At 48.4% G+C, this 21,962-nt stretch overlaps 1 protein-coding gene across 1 annotated transcript in view; it reads left to right on the plus strand.

Annotated features, from left to right (window-relative positions):
• Window positions 1-4,863: 4,863 nt before the first annotated feature.
• Window positions 4,864-21,962, plus strand: part of LOC137434548 (uncharacterized) — a 40,396-nt gene continuing 23,297 nt past the window's right edge. The window contains exons 1-2 of the mRNA XM_068127680.2: window positions 4,864-4,940; window positions 5,142-5,204. Of these exons, the coding sequence (XP_067983781.2) occupies window positions 5,168-5,204 (37 nt within the window). The 5' untranslated portion in view covers window positions 4,864-4,940; window positions 5,142-5,167. The remainder of the gene's footprint in view (window positions 4,941-5,141; window positions 5,205-21,962) is intronic.

Here is a 21,962-nt window from a genome sequence, read left to right on the forward strand (position 1 = left end):
GATATCTCAGTCCCGCTATATTGTGAGTTTGTAAATTTAGAGGGTTTCATTGATGTCTCAGTCCACCTATGGTGTGAGTTTGTAAATTTAGTGGTTTTCATGATGTGGCAGTCCCACTATGTTGTGTGTTTGTAAATTTAGAGGGTTTCAGGGATATCTCAGTCCTGCTGTGGTGTGAGTTTGTAAATTTAGAGGATTTCATGGATGCCTCAGTCCCCCTATGTTGTGAGTTTGTAAATTTAGAGGGTTTCATGGATATTTCAGTCCCGCTTTTGTGAATTTGTAAATTTAAACGGTTTCATGGATGTCAGTCCCCCTATGTTGTGAGTTTGTAAATTTAGAGGGTTTCATGGATGTCTGTCCCACTGTGTTGTGTTTGTAAATTTAAAGGGTTTCATGGATGCCTCAGTCCCCCTATGTTGTGAGTTTGTAAATTTAGAGGGTTTCATGGATGCCTCCGTCCCCATATGTTGAGTTTGTAAATTTAGAGGGTTTCATGGATGTCTCAATCCCACTGTGATGTGTTTGTAAATTTAGAAGGTTTCGTGGATGCCTCGGTCTCCTTATGTTGTGAGTTTGTAAATTTAGAAGGTTTCATGGATGTCTCAGCCCCACTATGTTGTGAGTTTGTAAATTTAGAAGGTTTCATGGATGTCTCAGTCCCACTATGTTGTGAGTTTGTAAATTTAGAGGGTTTCATGGTTGTCTCAGTCCCGCTGTGTTGTGAGTTTGTAAATTTAGTGGGTTTCAGGGATGTCTCAGTCCCGATGTGTTGTGAGTTTGTAAATTTAGAGGGTTTCAGGGATACCTCAGTCCCGCTGTGTTGTGAGTTTGTAAATTTAGTGGGTTTCAAGGATATCTCAGTCCCACTATGTTGTGAGTTTGTAAATTTAGAGGGTTTCATGGTTGTCTCAGTCCCGCTGTGTTGTGAGTTTGTAAATTTAGTGGGTTTCAGGGATGTCTCAGTCCCACTGTGGTGTGTTTGTAAATTGAGATGATTTAATGGATATCTCAGTCTCCCTATGTTGTGAGTTTGTAAATTTAGTGAGTTTCAGGGATGTCTTAGTCCCGATGTGTTGAGTTTGTAAATTTAGAGGGTTTCAAGGATATCTCAGTCCCACTATGTTGTGAGTTTGTAAATTTAGAGGGTTTCAGGGATATCTCAGTCCCGCTGTGGTGTGTTTGTAAATTGAGATGATTTAATGGATATCTCAGTCTCCCTATGTTGTGAGTTTGTAAATTTAGTGAGTTTCAGGGATGTCTTAGTCCCGATGTGTTGAGTTTGTAAATTTAGAGGGTTTCAAGGATATCTCAGTCCCACTATGTTGTGAGTTTGTAAATTTAGAGGGTTTCAGGGATACCTCAGTCCCGCTGTGTTGTGAGTTTGTAAATTTAGTGGGTTTCAAGGATATCTCAGTCCCACTATGTTGTGAGTTTGTAAATTTAGAGGGTTTCATGGTTGTCTCAGTCCCGCTGTGTTCTGAGTTTGTAAATTTAGAGGGTTTCAAGGATATCTCAGTCCCACTGTGGTGTGTTTGTAAATTGAGATGATTTAATGGATGTCTCAGTCTCCCTATGTTGTGAGTTTGTAAATTTAGAGGGTTTCATGGACGTCTCAGTCCCACTATGTTGTCGTTTGTAAATTTAGAGGGTTTCATGGATGTCTCAGTCCCGCTGTGTTGTGAGTTTGTAAATTTAGAGGGTTTCATGATGTCAGTCCCAATATGTTGTGAGTTTGTAAATTTAGAGGATTTCATGATGTCAATCCCACTATGTTGTGAGTTTGTAAATTTAGAGGGTTTTGTGGATGTCTCAGGCCTCCTATATTGTGAGTTTGTAAATTTAGAGGGTTTCATGGATGTCTCAGTCCCCCTATATTGTGAGTTTGTAAATTTCGAGGGTTTCATGGACATCTCAGTCCCATTACATTGTGAGTTTGTAAATTTCGAGGGTTTCATGGATGTCTCAGTCCCAGTATGTTGTCGTTTGTAAATTTGGAGGGTTTCAGGGATATCTCAGTCCTGTTGTGTTGTGAGTTTGTAAATTTAGAGGGTTTCATGATGTCAGTCCCACTATGTTGTGAGTTTGTAAATTTAGAGGGTTCCATGGATGTCTCAGTCCCACTGTTGTGAGTTTGTAAATTTAGAGGGTTTCATGGATGTCTCAGTCCTGCTGTGTTGTGAGTTTGTAAATTTTGAGGGTATCAAGGATATCTCAGGCCCTCTGTGTTGTGAGTTTGTAAATTTAGAGGGTATCATGGTTATCTCAGTCCCACTATTGTGAGTTTGTAAATTTAGAGGGTATCATGGTTATCTCAGTCCCGCTATATTGTGAGTTTGTAAATTTACTGAGTTTCAGGGATGTGTCAGTCCCGATGTGTTGTGAGTTTGTACATTTAGAGGGTATCATGGATATCTCAGTCCCGATGTGTTGTGAGTTTGTAAATTTCGAGGATTTCATGGATGTCTCAGTCCCGCTGTGATTTGTGAGTTTGTAAATTTACTGAGTTTCAGGGATGTCTTCGTCCTGATGTGTTGAGTTTGTAAATTTAGAGGGTATCATGGATATCTCAGTCCCCCTATATTGTGAGTTTGTAAATTTCGAGGGTTTCATGGACATCTCAGTCCCATTACATTGTGAGTTTGTAAATTTCGAGGGTTTCATGGATGTCTCAGTCCCAGTATGTTGTCGTTTGTAAATTTGGAGGGTTTCAGGGATATCTCAGTCCTGTTGTGTTGTGAGTTTGTAAATTTAGAGGGTTTCATGATGTCAGTCCCACTATGTTGTGAGTTTGTAAATTTAGAGGGTTCCATGGATGTCTCAGTCCCACTGTTGTGAGTTTGTAAATTTAGAGGGTTTTATGGATGTCTCAGTCCTATATTGTGAGTTTGTAAATTTAGAGGGTTCCATGAATGTCTCAGACCCCATATATTGTGAGTTTGTATATTTAGAGGGTTTCATGGATATCTCAGTCCCGTTATATTGTGAGTTTGTAAATTTAGAGGGTTTCATGATGTGTTAGTCCCACTGTGTTGTGAGTTTGTAAATTTAGTGGGTTTCAGAGATGTCTCAGTCCTGCTGAGTTGTGAGTTTGTAAATTTAGAGGGTTTCATGGATGTCTCAGTCCCGCTATGTTTTGAGTTTGTAAATTTAGTGGGTTTCATGGATATCTCAGTCCCCCTATGTTGTGAGTTTGTAAATTTAGTGGGTTTCATGGATGTCTTAGTCCCGATGTGTTGTGAGTTTGTAAATTTCAATTCATGTTTAAAATGCAATGGTCTCCTGGCTCTTCCAGTCGCCGACTCGGCATCCTCTGTCGTGTGAAGTCCTTCCATGGCACTACAGAGCTCCTCCCCACATACAAAGCTTTCATCTGCAGCTTGATGGAGTACTGCTCTCCCTTCTGGGAAGGGAATCACAACAACAGTAGGGAACAGGGACATCAAGAGACCCGTGGAAGAGAGTTAGAGAGCTGGTGTGGGGTACACGGGATAAACAAGATGGGCACTACCGGGGATTTCAGGAAATAAAACAGGGGATTTGAAGGAGGTGGATTTGGGGTGGATTAACGGGGGTGGAAAATCAAGGTTTTGGATCGGGGAATATGAACAGCTGAGTGGTGAACAGCTGTTTTGAAGACCTGGAGGGAGGAATGGGATTGAAGAGAGTGTGGGAGTTTGTTCCAGAGGCAGGAGAAAAGAGAAATGTAAGAGTGAAGGTGAGCAGAGAGTCTTGGTTTTGGCAGTTGCACCATAAGAGGGTTGCTGGCAGACTTTTTGCATCCTGCAGGAATATTTGGGGGACAGAGCACAGACAGAGCAGGGGGTGCAAGGCCTGAGAGGAGGCGGTAGAAGACAGAAAGACCACCAATCTGCCTGCGGTGAGTGAGTAAAAGGCCCTCAGAATCAGCTTCATCGTGGGAGATACCAATGATTCTGAAAGCCTAGGTTTCTAGTGTGAAGCCGAGCTAGGTTTTAGGCAGGAGCACCAGCCCAGAGGGAAGAGCAGTACTCCATCAAGCTGCAGATGAAAGCTATATATGTGGTGAGGAGCTCTGTAGTGCCAAGGAAGGACTTCACACGACGGAGGATGCCTAGTTGGCGACTGGAAGAGCCAGGAGACTATTGCGTTTTATACATGTATTGAATTCAAACACATGCATATACAAGTCATTTGCAGCATGTATTTATAAGGCGAGAAACATTCCCATTACACTTACTATCCGTACACTTGTGCCCTCGGATGTCGGAGAATCACAGTCAACTTAGCTCCTTGCTTTTGGGCACACATACATCCATCAAAAGGGGAGAGAGAAACAAAGACAGAGAGACATAATGGCATAACCGGGAGGCTGGTGCAACCCTCCGTTTATGGACACAACCCGTGGTTTGTGAAAGGTCCCTGTTCTCCACTCTCCACTCCGTTGCTCAGCACTAGTCTACGCAGTGTGTCTCAAAGGGCAATGCCGCAAGTGAAGAATAAGTGTCAATGGACAAAAGACCAAGAGACTTACTGCTATGACTTCTACCGAGACGTGAGACGAGAGAGACGAGGTATTTTGAGATAGCCAGACTGTGTAGAAACAAGGTATGTAGAAAAGTGTCTCGAGCCCGAATCACCGAATTGCCCATAGAGACAAACAGCCCTGAATGCTCGTGTATCCTGCCTGTGTGGCCACCTATCCCCATTTTCAGCACTGCCGCCTAACCACATTGGAGGATGCCCCAGAGTGCAAGACGTCAGTTCACCTCCTGTGATTGGTCCCACACGGTGGGTCCCTCAGTCTCTTTCGTGGATTTGTCCGGCTTCGACTGGGCGTGTGCCCCTCTTTTGATGTAGAAGTTTTGCCTGTTTTGACCGATCTCAGTTTTTTTTGCTTTTGCCATGGTCTGGAGTACTGCAAAGTGATCCTTGCCGATACAGTCAGCTGAACAGACCAGGTAGGCTCTCATGTAGCCTAAGCAATTTCCTTTTTTGAGAAGATACTTTAGTTTTGGATATAGCGGGTGGGACGGACATTTTTTTTCCACGCCATTCTTACATAAAGAGTGCTCTGATAGTTTTACCTCTGATAGTTTTACTGGCATGACACCTCATGTAGAGTAATTCTTATAATTTTTTGATGGTTTTGTTTCTGCAAGGTTCATGGAAGAGTATTGTTGCAAGAATGGGGAAAAGAAAATGTAGAAATGAAGACAATGAAAGTGAGTACATTAATTTTTTATATTTTTCTTACTTTCTTTTTCTTCCACAGGTTAGGTTCTTATTTTTTAAATCATTAATTGTGTCTCATTGAAGAGTACAATAATGAGCGAATGCATTAACAGATACAAAGTGGGTGTAAGGGTAAACAAGAGGAAAAAGAACAAATGGATGCACACAGCATAGGAGAGGCATTGCTGTTGAAAGAGGGACAGGGGTCTCAGCAGGTGTAGTTTTGTTTTTTATACAAAGTTGAGGCTCATCTAAGAGCTAACACATTAGACACAAAAGCATAGACAGAGACTTAAAACATATAATAAAGGGAGTGGGAGACAAGAGGGGGAGAGAGAGGGAAGCACACAAGCACAACAACAGTAGAGAATTGAAAGAGGTGGATTTGGGGTGTTTTAATGGGGGTAGAAAATATCAAGGTTTTGGGTGGGGGAAGATCAGAGATGGTGGTGAACTGCTGTTTTGAAGACCTGAAGGGAGGAGTGGGATTGAGGAGAGTGTGGGAGTTTGTTCCAGAGGCGGGGAAAAGAGGAATGAAAGAGTGAAGGTGAGCAGAGAGTCTTGATTTTGGTAGTTTTGTCAGAAAAGGGTTGCTGGCAGATCTTGTGCATCCTGAAGCAATATTTGGGGAACAGAGCACAGACAGAGCAGGAGGAGCCAGGCTGGAGAGGAGTCGGTAGAAGACAGAAAGACCACCTACCTTCCTACGGTGAGCGAGTGAAAGGCCCTCAGAATCAGCTTCATTGTGGGAGAAAAGTGAAGTTCAGAAGCGTAAATCAAAGAGACAATGAGGTTGTGGTGGCAAGGAGACTTCAAGTCCTGGAAGAAAGAGTATTAGATAACTAGCAGAAGTACCCGGCATTGCCGGGCGGGGGAGGAGGAGGGGAGGGGGAAGAGGAGGGATGGGGAACGGGGGGAAGGGGGGGGAGGAGGAGGGGAGGGGGAAGAGGAGGGGAGGGGAACAGGGGGGGAGGGGAAGGGGGGAGGGTGTGGGGGTGCCCAGGGGAAGAATGGCCCCTCCTCCCCCTTCCCCTCCCCCCTTCACCTCCCCCTCCCCCCCTCCCCCCTCCCCCCTCTCCCCCTCCCCCTCCTCCCCCCTCCCCCTCCCCCCTGTCCCCCTCCCCCTCCCCCATCCCCCCCCGTTCCCCTCCCCTCCTCTTCCCCCTCCCCTTCTCCTCCCCCTTAACACCAGGGGGGTTGACTCAGCCTGTCATCCTACCGAGGTCGGCAAATTGAGTACCAGTTCACTGGTAATTCCCTGTGTGCCGCAAGAGGCGCCTAACAGGGTTGGCGGCACAAACCCGGAAGTCGGAACTCATTGTCGTCAAATAAATGTAGCATGTATGTTTCACTCTCTGTCACATGCCGTTGGTCCCATGTCAATTGGATGAAGTTGAAAAATTAACATTACGAAGTTTCTCTGGGACGTACTGATTCCGAATAATGAAGTTGAAAAATTACCTTTTCCTTTTCCTTGATTACCTTGATTCCGAAAATACCTTTTCCATTTCCAAATTACCTAAATTCCGTTTTTGAAAAGAAATTTTGTTTTGTGTTATCAATGAAGAAGTAGCATTTATTTCTGTACTTGCATTCAAATTGCAATTTTCACAAGTCTGCACCCCTCAAATCCTCCTGCCGTGTGTGTTGCTTGTTCCAGAAACTAATGGTGCATTTAGCTACCAGGGTAACGTGGGGGAAATGGTAACTGTGGAACCCGGATCTACAGGATATGGCAATTTAAACTAAATTAATCTTGACGAGCGAATAACCCTTCCTTACGGACAGGCTAATTTCCTCATCATAAATGTGTTTCAGTAAGACTAGTAATACCCCCACTAGGAATGGCACTATACAATACACATTTACATAGAGAGGAATGGGGTCCTCTACCCACTCTGGACCAATCCAACTATGAACCTTTTTACGGCCTAAAACTAACCCTGCACAAAACCACCAGTTTTGAACTCATTTTGTCTCTAGCGGTTAAGGAGTGCATAGATGTGAAATAAACAAGCAAACACACATTTCCCGATTTGCATATGATACGATTATGATATCCATACTATTGTAGGAGCTGTGCTCCAACGCAAATCGGAAGAATGGACGCGACAAAAAGCTGGAATTCGTCCGGGTTTCTTTATTGTGTCAAATCAACTCGGGTACTCTGAAAAGCCCGTTTATCGGGCAGCAATATATATACACATTATCCCGGAGCGTTTGCCCGGGAAAGGCGAGACCGGGCGTGCCCGGGCGTCCTGGGCGAACCCTGGAAAGGCGAGTCTGGACGTGCCCGGGCGTCCTGGACGAAGCCTGGCAAGTCGAGAGCGGGCATGCCCGGGCGTCCTGGACGAGCCCTAGAAAGGCGAGACCGGGCGTGCCCGGGCGTCCTGGGCGAGCCCGGCATGGTGATCACTCCGCGTCCTCGGTAGGTGCAAGGCGATTGTGTATACCCAGCGGTAGCCGCTACACACGTCCCCCCAGAATCGACTTGCACCGGCAGGGTCAATTTAAGGGGGGTCCTGATGACCCGGCCGAAGCGACCCCTGGCGGGTCGTGTGGTGGTGGGCGGTCGAGTGGGGGGCACCGTGGATGGGGGGCGGCCTCGCCGCGGCGGAAGGGCCGACCGTGGCGGTTGGTCGATGTCCACGTGCGCCGGCTTGAGGCGGTCCACCGCAATCCGGTCCGACCTGCCGCCGATGTCGATGACGAACGATTTGTCGTCCCGTCGCAGGACCCGGAAGGGCCCGTCGCACGGCGGCCGGAGTGGCCCCCGATGTGCGTCATGACGCACAAAAACGTACTCCGCTGTGCGAAGCGCTGGGGGGACGTAGGACTGGGGGTCACCATGGTGGGACGTTGGCACGGGGGCAAAACGTCGGGCGGTCTCCTGGAGGTCCGAGCGCTGGTGAGCTGCGGACCAGGTACTGGTAGCGTCGGGCACGAATTTGCCCGGGACGCGTAGCGCCTGGCCGTAGACAAGCTCGGCAGTGGACGCCCGGAGGTCCTCCTTGGGGGCCGTGCGTAGGCCCAAAAGGACCCACGGCAGCCGGTCAGCCCAACCGCCGTCCTGAAGGCCGGCCATGAGCACGGCCTTCATGGAGTGGTGGAACCGCTCGCACAACCCATTGGCTTGGGGGTGGTAGGCCGTAGTACGGTGGAGCTTGACCCCCAGGTTGCGGGCGACCGCGCCCCACAGCTCGGAGGTGAACTGCGGTCCGCGGTCCGACGAGATGTGCGCCGAAGCGGGCGACCCAGGTGGCGATGAAAGCCTGCGCCACGTCGGCGGTGGTGGTGGAGATGAGGGGAACGGCCTCCGGCCACCTGGTGGTCCTGTCCACCATGGTGAGCAGGTGTGTGAAACCCCGTGATGGGGCGAGGGGGCCCACCAGGTCCACGTTGACGTGGTCGAAACGTCGTTCGGGCACGGTGAAAGGTGCCAGTGGGGCCTGGGTGTGTCGGTGGACCTTGGCCTGTTGGCAGGCTGTGCAGGTGCTGGTCCAATCGCGGACGTCCCGTCGAAGGCCGTGCCAGACGAATCGCGCCGACACCAGCTTCTGGGAAGCTTTCCGGCCCAGGTGGGAAAGGCCGTGGAGGGAGGCGAAGATGCGGCGTTGCCAGGTAACGGGCACGATGGGGCGAGGCTGGCCTTGGGAGACGTCGCAGAGCAGGACAGTGTCCGCGCAGGGGATGTCGGCCAGAGGGAGGCCCGTGTCCGCCGCCCGGAGGGCTTGCACCGTGGTGTCGGTGGTTTGGTCAGCCGCCATAAGCGCGAAGTCCACGCCGAGGTGGACCGCGTTCGCGCTGGCCCGAGAAAGACAGTCGGCCACGGCGTTGTCTTTGCCGGCGACGTGCCGGATGTCCGTGGTAAACTCCGACACGGTGGAGAGGTGGCGCTGTTGGCGGGCCGACCATGGCTCCGTGACCTTGGCCATTGCGTAAACCAACGGCTTGTGGTCGACGAACGCCGTGAAGGGTCAGCCCTCCAGGAGGTGGCGGAAATGGCGAACGGCCAGGTGTAGACCGAGGAGCTCACGGTCAAACGTGCTATATTTGAGCTCGTTCGGCCGGAGCTGCCGGCTGAAAAAAGCGAGTGGCTGCCAAACCCCGTTCACACCATTGCTCATGTACGGTGCCCACCGCGTAGTCGGAGGCGTCCGTGGTGAGGGCGATGGGAGCGTTGAGCACCGGGTGAGCGAGCAGTGTTGCGTCGGCGAGGGCCCGCTTTGAGTTTTTAAAGGCCCGCGTCCATGGCTGCGGACCAGACGACGTCGTGCTTGGCCGGCTTGCCCCGGAGGGCTTCGTAGAGGGGCCACATGAGTTGAGCAGCGCGGGGCACGAAGCGGTGATAGAAATTCACCATTCCAAGGAATTCCTGCAGGGCCTTTATGGAGCGGGGACGCGGAAACGCGGTGATGGCCTCGACCTTGGTTGGCAGCGGCACGGCCCCGTTCTTGGTGATGTGGTGGCCCAAAAAATCAACGGCCGTCGTGCCGAAGTGGCATTTGGCCGGGTTGACGATGAGGCCGTGCTTGCTGAGGTGCCCGAACAGTGTTCGGAGGTGGAGGAGGTGCTCGGCCCGGGACGTGCTGGCGACGAGGATGTCGTCCAGGTAAGCGAAGAGGAACGGCAGGTCGCGCAGCACACCGTCCATCAAGCGCTGGAACGCCTGAGCCGCGTTCTTGAGGCCAAACGGCATTCACAGGAATTCGAATAAGCCGAACGGCGTGATGACGGCCGTTTTTGGGACGTCGGCCGCCCTGACAGGTACCTGGTGGTATCCCCGTATTAAATCGATCTTCGAAAAAATGACCCGTCCTGCCAAACGGGCGGCGAAGTCTTGGATGTGCGGGATCGGATACCTGTCGGGGGTGGTAGCATCGTTAAGGCGGCGGTCATCGCCACATGGGCTCCAGCCGCCCCCTGGTTTTGGGACGATGTGTAGTGGCGAAGCCCACGCGCTATCGGAGCGCCGCACGATGCCGAGGTGTTCCAAAGCGTCGAACTCGGCTTTGGCCACGGCGAGCTTGGCTGGGTCGAGGCGGCGGGCTCTGGCGTAGACCGGCGGGCCCGTGGTTGGTATGTGGTGCTCGATCCCATGTCGTACTGCGACGGCCGAAAACGTCAGCCGCGTGAGGGCCGGGAACTCCGTGAGCAGGCGAGCAAACTCGTTCGCCGCCGGGAGGGTGCATGCCAGCTCGGTCGGAGCGGAGCTGCTCAATGTGCCTGCCAGGGAGCTGAAGGTCTCGGCGTTGACGAGGCGACGCCGTTTGACATCAACCAGCAGCCCGTGTGCGCAGAGGAAGTCGGCGCCTAGCAGAGCCATGGGCACGCTTGCGGTTACAAAAGTCCAATTAAAGCGTTGGCTGCCGAAGCTGAGGGTGACGTTGCGCGGGCCGAAGGTGCGGATGGCCGATCCGTTGGCCGCAACCAAGGAGGGGCCGCAAACCGCGGACTGCCTGTCCTGATCGGAGGTGGGTATGACGCTCAGTTGGGCGCCGGTGTCACACAGGAAGCGCCGTCCGGACGCTTTGTCCCTGATGAAAAGTAAGTTGCCCGTGTGGCCGGCGCTCATGGCTGGTAATGAACGCCGGCCCGGCCGTTTCCCGACTTGCCGAAGGTGCACGGGGGTTGGCATGTCCGGGCCTTCTGTCCGAACCTGGCATGATAATAACACCACGCCTGGTCAGGTGGAGGCCTCGGTCGTCGTGCTGGAGGTGGTCGGCGCGGCGTAGCGGCCGCCAATTGCGTCGGCAGTTCGGTCGTCGACCGTGTCGGGTGCTCGGGCACCATGGGCGTTGCTTCGGACGGCGGTGGGCTCCAGGTCGCTGCTCCAATGCGTTGGCCTGCCGCGGAGATCTTGTCGGCTTCCCTGGCGAGGGCGCGGGGATCCGTGATCGTCGTGCTTGCCAGGGCGAGGCGTACCTGGCTAGGCAGCTGACGGAGGAATAGCTCCCGGAACAGGAAAGCCGGAGAGTGTTCGCCGAGCAGCGAGAGCATGTAGTCCATTCGCTCGGACGGGCGCGTGTCGCCGAGCTCGGGCAGGTCGAGCAGGCGCCGTGCGCGTTCCGCCGATGGGAGGGCGAAAGCGTCGAGGAGGAGCTTTTTAATCGCGTCGTATTTGTCAGCGGCTGGCGGGTGCTGGAGGAGGCTGAGGGCGCGGGCCACGGTGGCTGAGCCGAGTGCTGCTACCACATGGTGGAAGCGGGTGTCCTCGGCTGTGATGCCTCGCAGGGCGAACAGCGAGTCCGCCTGGGCGAACCAAACCACCGCGTGAGCCTCCCAGAAGGTAGGCAGTTTGAGGGCAACTGCCATGTCCATGTCGGGTCACCAATGTAGGAGCTGTGCTCCAACGCAAATCGGAAGAATGGACGCGACAAAAAGCTGGAATTCGTCCGAGTTTCTTTATTGTGTCAAATCAACTCGGGTACTCTGAAAAGCCCGTTTATCGGGCAGCAATATATATATACACATTATCCCGGAGCGTTTGCCCGGGAAAGGCGAGACCGGGCGTGCCCGGGCGTCCTGGGCGAACCCTGGAAAGGCGAGTCTGGACGTGCCCGGGCGTCCTGGACGAGGCCTGGCAAGTCGAGAGCGGGCATGCCCGGGCGTCCTGGACGAGCCCTGGAAAGGCGAGGCTGGGCGTGCCCGGGCGTCCTGGGCGAACCCTGGAAAGGCGAGTCTGGACGTGCCCGGGCGTCCTGGACGAGCCCGGCATGGTGATCGCTCCGCGTCCTCGGTAGGTGCAAGGCGATTGTGTATACCCAGCGGTAGCCGCTACACTATGCTCATTTTCAAAGAATGTACGCAAACATGGCAGTGTGCTTTGGCTCTGAATTCGTCCCGATCGCACATGCGCAGAGAGGTGCGAGATCATTTTTTACTCCGTCTGTCTGTCTGTAGTCAAACAAAACTGAAAATCATTCCAAACAGCAAACTTACTTCAGGGATAATGAAGGACACAAACAACAGTTACGAATAACGAATATAATGTGTTAAATGAGGCGGTGTATAAGACGCTGCATCAATGGTGGTAAACTTCGGGATTTTCTTTTCTACGACCTTCAAAGTCTTTATTTTATTTGAAGTGAATTACATATATACAGTACTTGTACACAAGAACACAAATTTCCTTTTGGCACTTTCAAAACCCTTCCGTTTAGTTTGCCTTCAAAACCCTTCCCTTCAAAACCCTGGACTGGGCCAAAACAATTACAGCATTTTGCGTCATCACAACCAATCATATTTCCCATTCGTAGACCCTGCCCATGTCCTTGTTTCTCAAGATTGTGCGGGTTAAGCTGTTCTATAAAGTCTATTTATCTATCTATATATATAAAGCAGTAAAGTATGTTTGTTTGTTTGTCCTCTTATAACTCGAGAACTACTCATCGCAGAGAAAAACCAAAGGCATATTCGGAATCAGTACGTCTCAGAGCAACTACAGCACACCTTAAATTTTAAAAAACTTCGGGTTTTAAAATTAGCGTATTAGCGCAGAAGCGCTAGCAGAAGAGGGAGGGAATCGAAGGGAGGTAGCGCAGCGCTTCCTCTAGCGCCACTGTATGTTCGTTTAATACGTACGTGCTTTGATGGGCGGGGCGTATGGCGTTCATGAAATGGTCGAATGCGGAAGTGCTTGAAGCCGTTGCGAGCGACTCGCACGATCTCTTGTCATGGTCCACAAGATTATCACAGAGACGTGCAGCTTCCAGCATTACGAGATATGATCGAGACCTAACTTTAGAGACCAGTCCCAGCCTTCTAGGCCCCGTGGTTGGTTCAGACGACCCCGACAAAGGACGTGTTGGATTTTATCGCGAGCCGATTTGAGCGCCGACGTGCCGGCGAACAAAAGCAGTCATATCTTTTTAACGCGTGGTTCGATTTTTACAAAATAAACTTTTTCTTGAAGGGCTGAACCGTGCGCTCACAACGATACCGAGTTTGACCCTGGGAGAGCCGTTTTGCGCCGGCAAAGGCGCCTTGTTTTCCGTGATGACCATGTCGTGCTGCATAGATTACCATAAATTATAATATATTACCGGCGGTGCGTTCCGTGACGTCACGGCTCACTTAATTGCAATTATCTCTGGGATTCCTTGGCCGAATCGTACCAACTTCTATATCTATCTATAATTCCATTAATCTCTGTGTGTATGTGTGTGTGTATGTATGCGACAACGATTTCTCGACAACTACCGGTCCGATATACTTGAAACTTGCCAGGTATATTGCTGGGGACCCGAGGATGTGCCTTTTCAAGGTTTGAAATTAATCGGACAAGTACTTACCGAGCTATGGCGATTTAGCCGTTCGCCGTTCGCTTTGGCGTTGCGAATGGACCAAACCATTCCATGTAAATAGAGGGGGGGGGGGGGGGGGGGGGGGGGTTCTGTGGTCGTTGCGAATGGACGAAACCATTTCATGTAAATAGAGGGGGGGGGATTGTCACTGTACTCGCAAGCCGTTCGCCGTTCGCTTTGGCGTTGCGAATGGACCAAACCATTTCATGTAAATAGAGGGGGGGGATATAATTTTAGATAGATATATAGTACGGGCATATATATAGTACGGGCATGCCCTAGTATATATAAAGCAGTAAAGTATGTTTGTTTGTCCTCTTATAACTCGAGAACTACTCATCGCAGAGAAAAACCAAAGGCATATTCGGAATCAGTATGTCTCAGAGCAACTACAGCACACCTTAAATTTTAAAAAAAACTTCAGGTTTTAAAATTAGCGTATTAGCGCAGAAACGCTAGCAGAAGAGGGAGGGAATCGAAGGGAGGGAGCGCAGCGCTCCCTCTAGCGCTTCGCAGCGCCAGCGCTTCTGTTAGCGTAATTAGCGTATTTCGGAACGTTAATTTTTCAACTTTATTATTCGGAATCAGTACGTCCCAGAGAAACTTCGGAATGTTAATTTTTCAACTTCATCCGATTGACATGGGACCAACGGCATGTGACAGAGAGTGAAACATACATGCTACATTTATTTGACGACAATGAGTTCCGACTTCCGGGTTCGTGCCGCCAACCCTGTTAGGCGCCTCTTGCGGCACACAGGGAATTACCAGTGAACTGGTACTCAATTTGCCGACCTCGGTAGGATGACAGGCTGAGTCAACCCCCCTGGTGTTAAGGGGGAGGAGGGAGGGGAGGGGGAAGAGGAGGGGAGGGGAAAGGGGGGAGGGGGGGCCCTTCTTCCCCCAGGCACCCCCACACCCCTCCCCTCCCCCCTTCCCCTCCCCTCCCCCCCATTCCCCCTCCCCCCTCACCCCTCCCCCTTCCCCCCTCCCCCCTTCCCCCCGTTCCCCTCCCCCCCCTCCTATTCCCCCTCCCCTCTTCCCCCTCCCCTCCTCCTCCCCCGCCCGGCAATGCCGGGTACTTCTGCTAGTTATATTATGTTTTAGGTGTTTCTTTTGATGTTTTTGATAATTATTTTTGGCATTCTCATCCCTTTTTCGACAATGTTTCACTTTGTAAAATAGTTGCTTCTAAGGTGCACACATCTGCACGTGATGTCCGACATGTTGCTCTCTTTGGTAATCCTATTTTCAGGGAATATTTTCACCGAATTTTCAACGAAGTGGGGTGACTTTAAAGTCGAATTTAATTTTAACTGGGGTCTCCAGAGATTTAGAATAATTTTTTCCATATTAAGTGCCAACAATCCAGATCAATATTCACAGCTACATTCATCCCAAGTAGCTGTGATTGACACTAGCGGAGCGTTGGCTGTGTTCGTGTTCTGTCTGTAGATGGTATGTATCCCTTATGTATCAAATTGTGGTGTATTTTATTTAATACTACTCGTAACTAGAGAGCTCATAGACACCTTAACCCTGCACAGTCTTGAGAAAATGGACATGTGAAGGGACAAAATGGACAATAAAATCTTTTATTATGCCTCCGCCGACGAAGTCGCCAGAGGCATTATGTTTTCAGGTTGTCCGTCCATCCGTGATAGGTTTTCATTACCGCGATAACTTGAGAATGGCTAAAGGGGTCTTGATCAAACTTGGTGCAGGTATGTATAATGAGGTAAAGATAAACTGATTAGATTTTGGGGTCATGAGGTCAAAGGTCAGAGGTCATGTTAGTTTTTATTTCACATCTGTATCCAGATCCGGATATTCCCTAACATCGAATCATTTCGTCCTTGTCCCACCCCCAATCTGTCCACCAGGTTTTGTCTGAAATTGTCAGTAACTTTTTGAGATATCGTGCTCACAGATATACATACAGACAGATCAGGGGTGAAAACATAACCTCTGCCACCTTCGGTACTGGCGGGGGTAATGGAGTAATTCCTCTAGAAGACTCACGGTCTTGTCTAGACAGGCAGAGTGAACCAATTGCTTAACCTCAACATGCGTTTCACACGTGGGGTAATTCCACTGTGGGAATGAAGTCTGTAGACAATCTCCCACACAAAATCTGACAATTTAGTGAAAATTTAATTTGTAATTTGAACTATTCTTTGCTTTTTTTACTGCAATTTTTTTTCCCTGTACATCTACGGGATGGTCAACAAACAAATTTCCGTTTTGGGAGTAAGGGGGAAAAAAGTATTTGTTTTGTGAAATTGCCTTTACATTCTCCTAAAATATAATTGTGGTGTGGCCTCAACGTTTATCACATATGTAAGGATCATGAATCGGAGGAAGTTATTTTTACGAGTAGTGGCATCAGAAAGGTATGTCCATATGATGGAAAGGTTATTTTGGTGCCATGCCATGTGGGTAGTGTGCGAAGAGCTCGGTCCTGACAAGACAGCACTACAGTGGCTTAAATACAGTGGTTGCAGATTCACCTTCCCAATCGTCTCATCTCTCATGAATCTCAACTTACATGGCGTCGCCAGTTATTTTGCCTCTCGATTACTTTGTTTGGGATTATATCAAAAGCAATGTCTTTTGTAACAAACCGGCAACAATGCATGAACTAAAAGATGCAGTGATGCGAGTGATTTCAACTACCCAACCTTAAACTCTTTGGGTGACAATTGGCGATGTCACCAGAATTTGCGTATGTGCACAGAATTCTGGACAAAAATCGAACATACATGACAACAAAATAAAACTTTACAGGTTCTTTGATATGTTGGTGTATCTTTCTAAACTCCACCATTGTCAGAAATAAAATGGTGGACCATCAAAATTTTTCACATTTTTGCTGTCCTTACTTTACATTGAGCATTAGGAGATACTATTGAACTATCACATGAACTTGGATCCCACTAGGGTCAAATCAAACACTACTCTGATCGGAATGCCAACCGTTGCTTATACAATGCTGAATACAGGTAATGCCCGGCTTCCGAACATCTGGTCATACCAACATTACACTTTATAACCATATTTCGGTCTTTCGAACGTTCGATCTATTCATATGAACATGGCTTTTATGAACATGCTGTGCCGAGAGCGATAAATGCAGGAAATCACACCTCATTCACACTGGTCGCTCCAACACTCACATGCCATTCTCTCCACGGGGTTCCTTACCAGCACTAGAGACAGCGGTGCTTGCCCTGCTTCACCATAAACCTAGCTTGTTATTGCTCGTCGTCCCTTATACTAGCATAGATGGCAAGTGATCCGCATTTCACGGGTTTGGCCTACTTTGTTTTTGAAAACCCGCAGACCCATCTTAGTATAGCAACACCCGTATTGGATGGAGAGTACAATCAATTATAAAAACGCAATGCTTTGCTTCCATTGCACTCAAGGATTGACAAACGGACTGATAGACCTGTAGCCGATATGCAAGATAACACTGTGGTCCATTGGCTGTGTGACGTCATGAGCTTTCCCTCACTGAAGGACATGTCACCACCTTTCAGGATTCCACGTGCAGTATCACTTCACCATTTGATCACATCTAATAAATAATTAATTGATATGTGTGGGAAAATTACATGCCCAGACCAGGAATCGAACTCATTTCCTCTGGAAAACCGTACCAGTGCTCTGCCATCTGAGCTATTTGGGCGACCCTGCCCTAGCATGCAATTTTCCCACACATAAAATTGCCACTCTCTTTCCGTCGATGCTTCCGGGTCACTCGCTGCCAACCATTGGAGCACCAACGGCCTGAGCACGAGAGGGTCGGTCTTACTCCAATGGTGGGACAAATCCATGTCCTGTGTTATAAATATCACTGGGGGCGTAGAAACACAATTCAATAAATGAAGAGGATTATATAACTAATTAATTGACATATGTGGGGAAATATGTCAACTTATTGTCGAAAATAATGTGTCGTTCCAAACAAATAAATAAATAAATAAATCCTCTTTCAATTCCTACTAACCTATTTTTCGTCACATCGAACTTGCCAGGAATACACTACACGTTATATTTGCTTCAATGTATGCGTTTTTGATTTAAAAAGTACATATAACAATGTTTTTATGTAAAGAAATAGGGGTTAATTTGTGTTAGAGTACCAATTAACCACTTATTACATGTATTGAAAGATTTGTTGTTCGAGCTTATGAGCATCCAGGTTAAGCACACATTTTCAATAACACATTGTATTCGGAAACCGTGGACTGTCTGTACTAAATTTTGCTGAAAATAATATTGTTACGTGGAAGAGGTTGGGAGGGGAGGAGGTCCACAGCTAGATTGTACTCGTATTAAGAATAGTACGGTCCATATTACTTTACTCAATGAAAGATAGTCTGTTGGGAGCCGTTGGTGAGGTATGTGGATGGACAAAAGGACCACCGAGGCACTCGGAAACATGGTGGTGGGATGATGAAGTTGGAAAGAAGATTGACGAGAAGAGGAAGAAGTTCAAGGAGTGGCAGAAGGCGAAGGGTATGGGGGCAGAAAAGGCAGAGCATGAAAGTTATAAGGCAGCCAAGAAGGCTGCAAAGAAAGAGGTAGCAAAGGCACAGGAGGCATGTAGGAAAATGTTCGGAGAACGCTTGGATTCGGAAGAGGGTCAGAGAGCGTTATTCAGGATTGCAAAGCAGATAGCGAAAGAGAGGTGTGATGTGATGGGGGTGAGTTGCTTGAAGGATGAAGTGGGACAAATCGTTGTGGACCCAGATGGAATTAAAGGAAGATGGAAGAGATATATGGAAATACTGTTGAATGCAGAGAATGAATGGGATGGCAACATAGAGAGTAACCCAGTTTTAGGACCGGCAGAGAAGATAACCGAGAAGGAAGTTGAGGAAGCGATAAAAGCAATGAAGAGTAGAAAAGCGGGAGGGCCGATGGGAGTTGTGGGAGATATGTTGAAGGCAGCAGGAAGTTGGGGTGTGAAGAGAATGACAGAGATCTGCAAACTGGTGGTGAAAGAAGGCCGCATTCCAGTGGATTGGGAACTGAGTACCCTCGTCCCTCTATACAAGGGGAAAGGTGACCCTCTGGACTATGGCTCGTATCGAGCGATAAAGTTATTGGAGCATGGAATGAAGGTATTGGAAAGGTGGAAAGGGTGTTGGAGAGGAGGATAAGGAAGAAAGTGAAGATTGACGAAATGCAGTTTGGATTTATGCCAGGAAGAGGAACGACAGACGCGCTTTTTATTGTGAGGCAGTTGCAGGAGAAGTATATGGTGAAGAGGAAGAAGTTGTTTCTGGGGTTTGTTGATCTGGAGAAAGCATTCGATTGGGTTCCACATGAAGTAGTGACATGGGCATTGAGGAAGTTAGGAGTGGAGGAATGGTTTATCAGAGTAGTGATGGCAATGTATAAAAGAGCGCGCACAGCTGTAAGGACGAAGGACGGGAACAGTGGTGAGTTTGAGGTGAAGGTGGGAGTGCGTCAGGGGTCGGTACAAAGTCCACTACTATTTGACGCTGTGATGGAGGTGCTGGCTCAGAACGTAAAGGAGGGTTTACCGTGGGAGTTGTTGTATGCAGATGAGCTGGTGTTGATTGCAGAAAGTATGGATGGACTGAAGGAGAAGATGAACAAGTGGAAGGAATGTATGGAGACAAAAGGTCTGAAGGTGAATATCGGAAAAACGAAGGTGATGGCAAGTGGTAAAGCATGTGGTGAGGTGGAAAGAACTGGGAAGTGGCCGTGTGCTGTGTGCAGGAAGGGTGTCGGAGTGAATTCCATCCAATGTACAATGTGCACTGAGTGGGTTCATCAAAAATGTAGTTGTTTGAGAGGGTCATTAACCAGTGTGGCAGCTACATTCAAATGTAAGGTGTGCACAGAGGGAGCTGCAGATGGAGGAAATGTTGAGTTGGATCTTGGAGATGGTGTGAAGCTGGAAGGTGTGAAAACATTTTGTTACCTTGGAGACATGCTGAATGGAGAAGGTGGATCAGACTCGGCAACGGTTGCTCGAGTGAGATGTGCATGGAAGAAGTTTCGGGAACTGAGTGGCTTGCTGACGAGGAGGGGAGTGTCATTGAAGCTGAAGGGAAAGGTGTATGCTGCATGTGTGAGAAGCGTTATGATTTATGGGAGTGAGACATGGGTAATGAACAAAGAGCTGCAACGAAGGCTGGAAATGGTGGAAATGCGAATGGTTCGGTGGATGTGTGGAGTATCGTTGAGAGAGAGGAAGACAAATGATGAATTGCGAAAGATGATGGGAATAGATCCTGTGATGGATGCTGTGAAGAGCAACAGGTTGAGATGGTTTGGTCATGTGTTGAGGAAGGATGAAAGTGACTGGTTGAAAAGAGTGATGGAAATGAATGTAGAAGGAAGTAGAGGACGGGGCAGACCGAGAAAGACTTGGCTAAAGATGGTCAAAGAAGAAATGCGGGCAAGGGGGTTAACAAGGGGAGATGCAGAAAATCGGGCAAAATGGAGAACATTGTCATGAGGACTGCAAGGCTAACCCCCGCTCTTGCAGGGAAAATGGCCTTAAAATGCCTGTTGTGTGTTGTTGTATATTACTTTACTCTTGTAACAGGGAAAATGTCGGAGGGCATTGTATTGTAAAACGTGCACCGAGGAGGCAGTAAATGTTAACTTTAAGGGGGCATTATACCATTGAAGGGAAAAAAAAAAATTTTTTTTACAAATATACAAATGCATCAATTAAAATGTTTGTTTCCTAGTATTGTATATATGTACCAAGTTTGAACGTAAATGGACTTGTCATAGAGAAGATATAAGCTGTAAAGTGGTAATTCATCATTTGTATGCATCTGGTTACCATGGTAACCATGCATAATATAATGCTATGTAATGTATACCAATGTAATGTTCATATATCAAGCAACATGTACATATATAGTTTTGCATATTTTCAATCAAGACATTTTATCAAAAAGTGCATTACTGTGATTCAGTGTTGTTTTTACTGTGTTCAGTGTAATGGGGAGCTTATATCTTCTCTATGACAAGTCCATTTACGTTCAAACTTGGTACATCTATCTATAATTCCAGTAATCTCTGTGTGTGTGTCTGTCTGTGTGTTTGTCTGTGACCGCTGTTTCTCGACAACCACGGGTCCGATATACTTGAAACTTGCCAGGTATATTGCTGGGGACCCGAGGATGTGCCTTTTCAAGGTTTCATATTAATCGGACAATTACTTACCGAGATATGTCCAAAAAACGCTTCAACCAATCAGAGAGCAGCGAGCTATCACGTGTGCCGAACGTGGCGATCAGACTCTACCTCGGACGGCACATTTGAGAGCGTATTCATTTATTTCACGTTTGCAAACTATGTTGGCGTTAAACTATGTTTTAATAAAGTTTTAAAACTAATAAAAACGAATTTGCGATTCATTCGCTTTCCTGCGCATTTGTGCACGCGATGGCGATTGCTTTACCAAACTCCGGAAGCCGTTCGCTTTGGACCAAACCATTGCATGTAAATAGAGGGGGGGGTTCTGTGGTCGTTGCGAATGGACCAAACCATTCATGTAAATAGAGGGGGGGGATTGTCACTGTACTCGCAAGCCGTTCGCCGTTCGCTTTGGCGTTGCGAATGAACCAAACCATTTCATGTAAATAGAGGGGGGGGATATAATTTTAGATAGATATATAGTACGGGCATATATATAGTACGGGCATGCCCTAGTATATACAATACTAGGAAACAAACATTTTAATTGATGCATTTGTATATTTGTAAAAATATATTTTTTTTTGCCTTCAATGGTATAATGCCCCCTTAACACAGTATAGAGTAAGTGTGGTGTGTAAAACCTCGTGTTTTCGAGTGAGGCCGGGTGAGGACTTGAGCACAAAGGCACATCTAGAATGTGCATTGCACTTTCGGGGGAAACAGCACAGACTGCTTGGCCAGCACACCACAGGCCATGGTGGCGATGCCAACTGCGGATCCTTTGAGAGAGGCATAAGACTATTTATTGGGGCCCACCCATGGGGCAGGACAGCCTGGAAGATGGCATGCCCACAGCCGCAGTTTAACATTGATAGGGAGCCACCATAGATGAAGGCGTTTCCAAGGTTTACGAGAGCCATGACCACATGGAGTGCTTCAGTTTGTTTTGGAGTTGGAGATCCAGTGTGGGAGTTGAAGTTGCAGTTGCAGTGGCGATCAGACCTTTGCAGAGGCAACATCCCTCTCCTCATCGCCATCCTTCTGCCCTGTGCTGCACCAGACCTTGTGCATCAACAAACTGCACAGGCTATACTGGACCCACATCCAGTTTGTGCCTAGCTCAAACCCTCACTCGTTCCCCTTTTTGGTGTGGCCCAGTATTTAATTTTGGCATCATAGTTGGGTTAGACTTTGGTCCTTTATCTCTTCTCTACATCAGTTTGCATACCTCATAATCCCTAT

Source organism: Myxine glutinosa, chromosome 10 (assembly GCF_964187855.1).
Source record: "Myxine glutinosa chromosome 10, kmMyxGlut1.1, whole genome shotgun sequence".
Taxonomy (NCBI): domain Eukaryota; kingdom Metazoa; phylum Chordata; class Myxini; order Myxiniformes; family Myxinidae; genus Myxine; species Myxine glutinosa.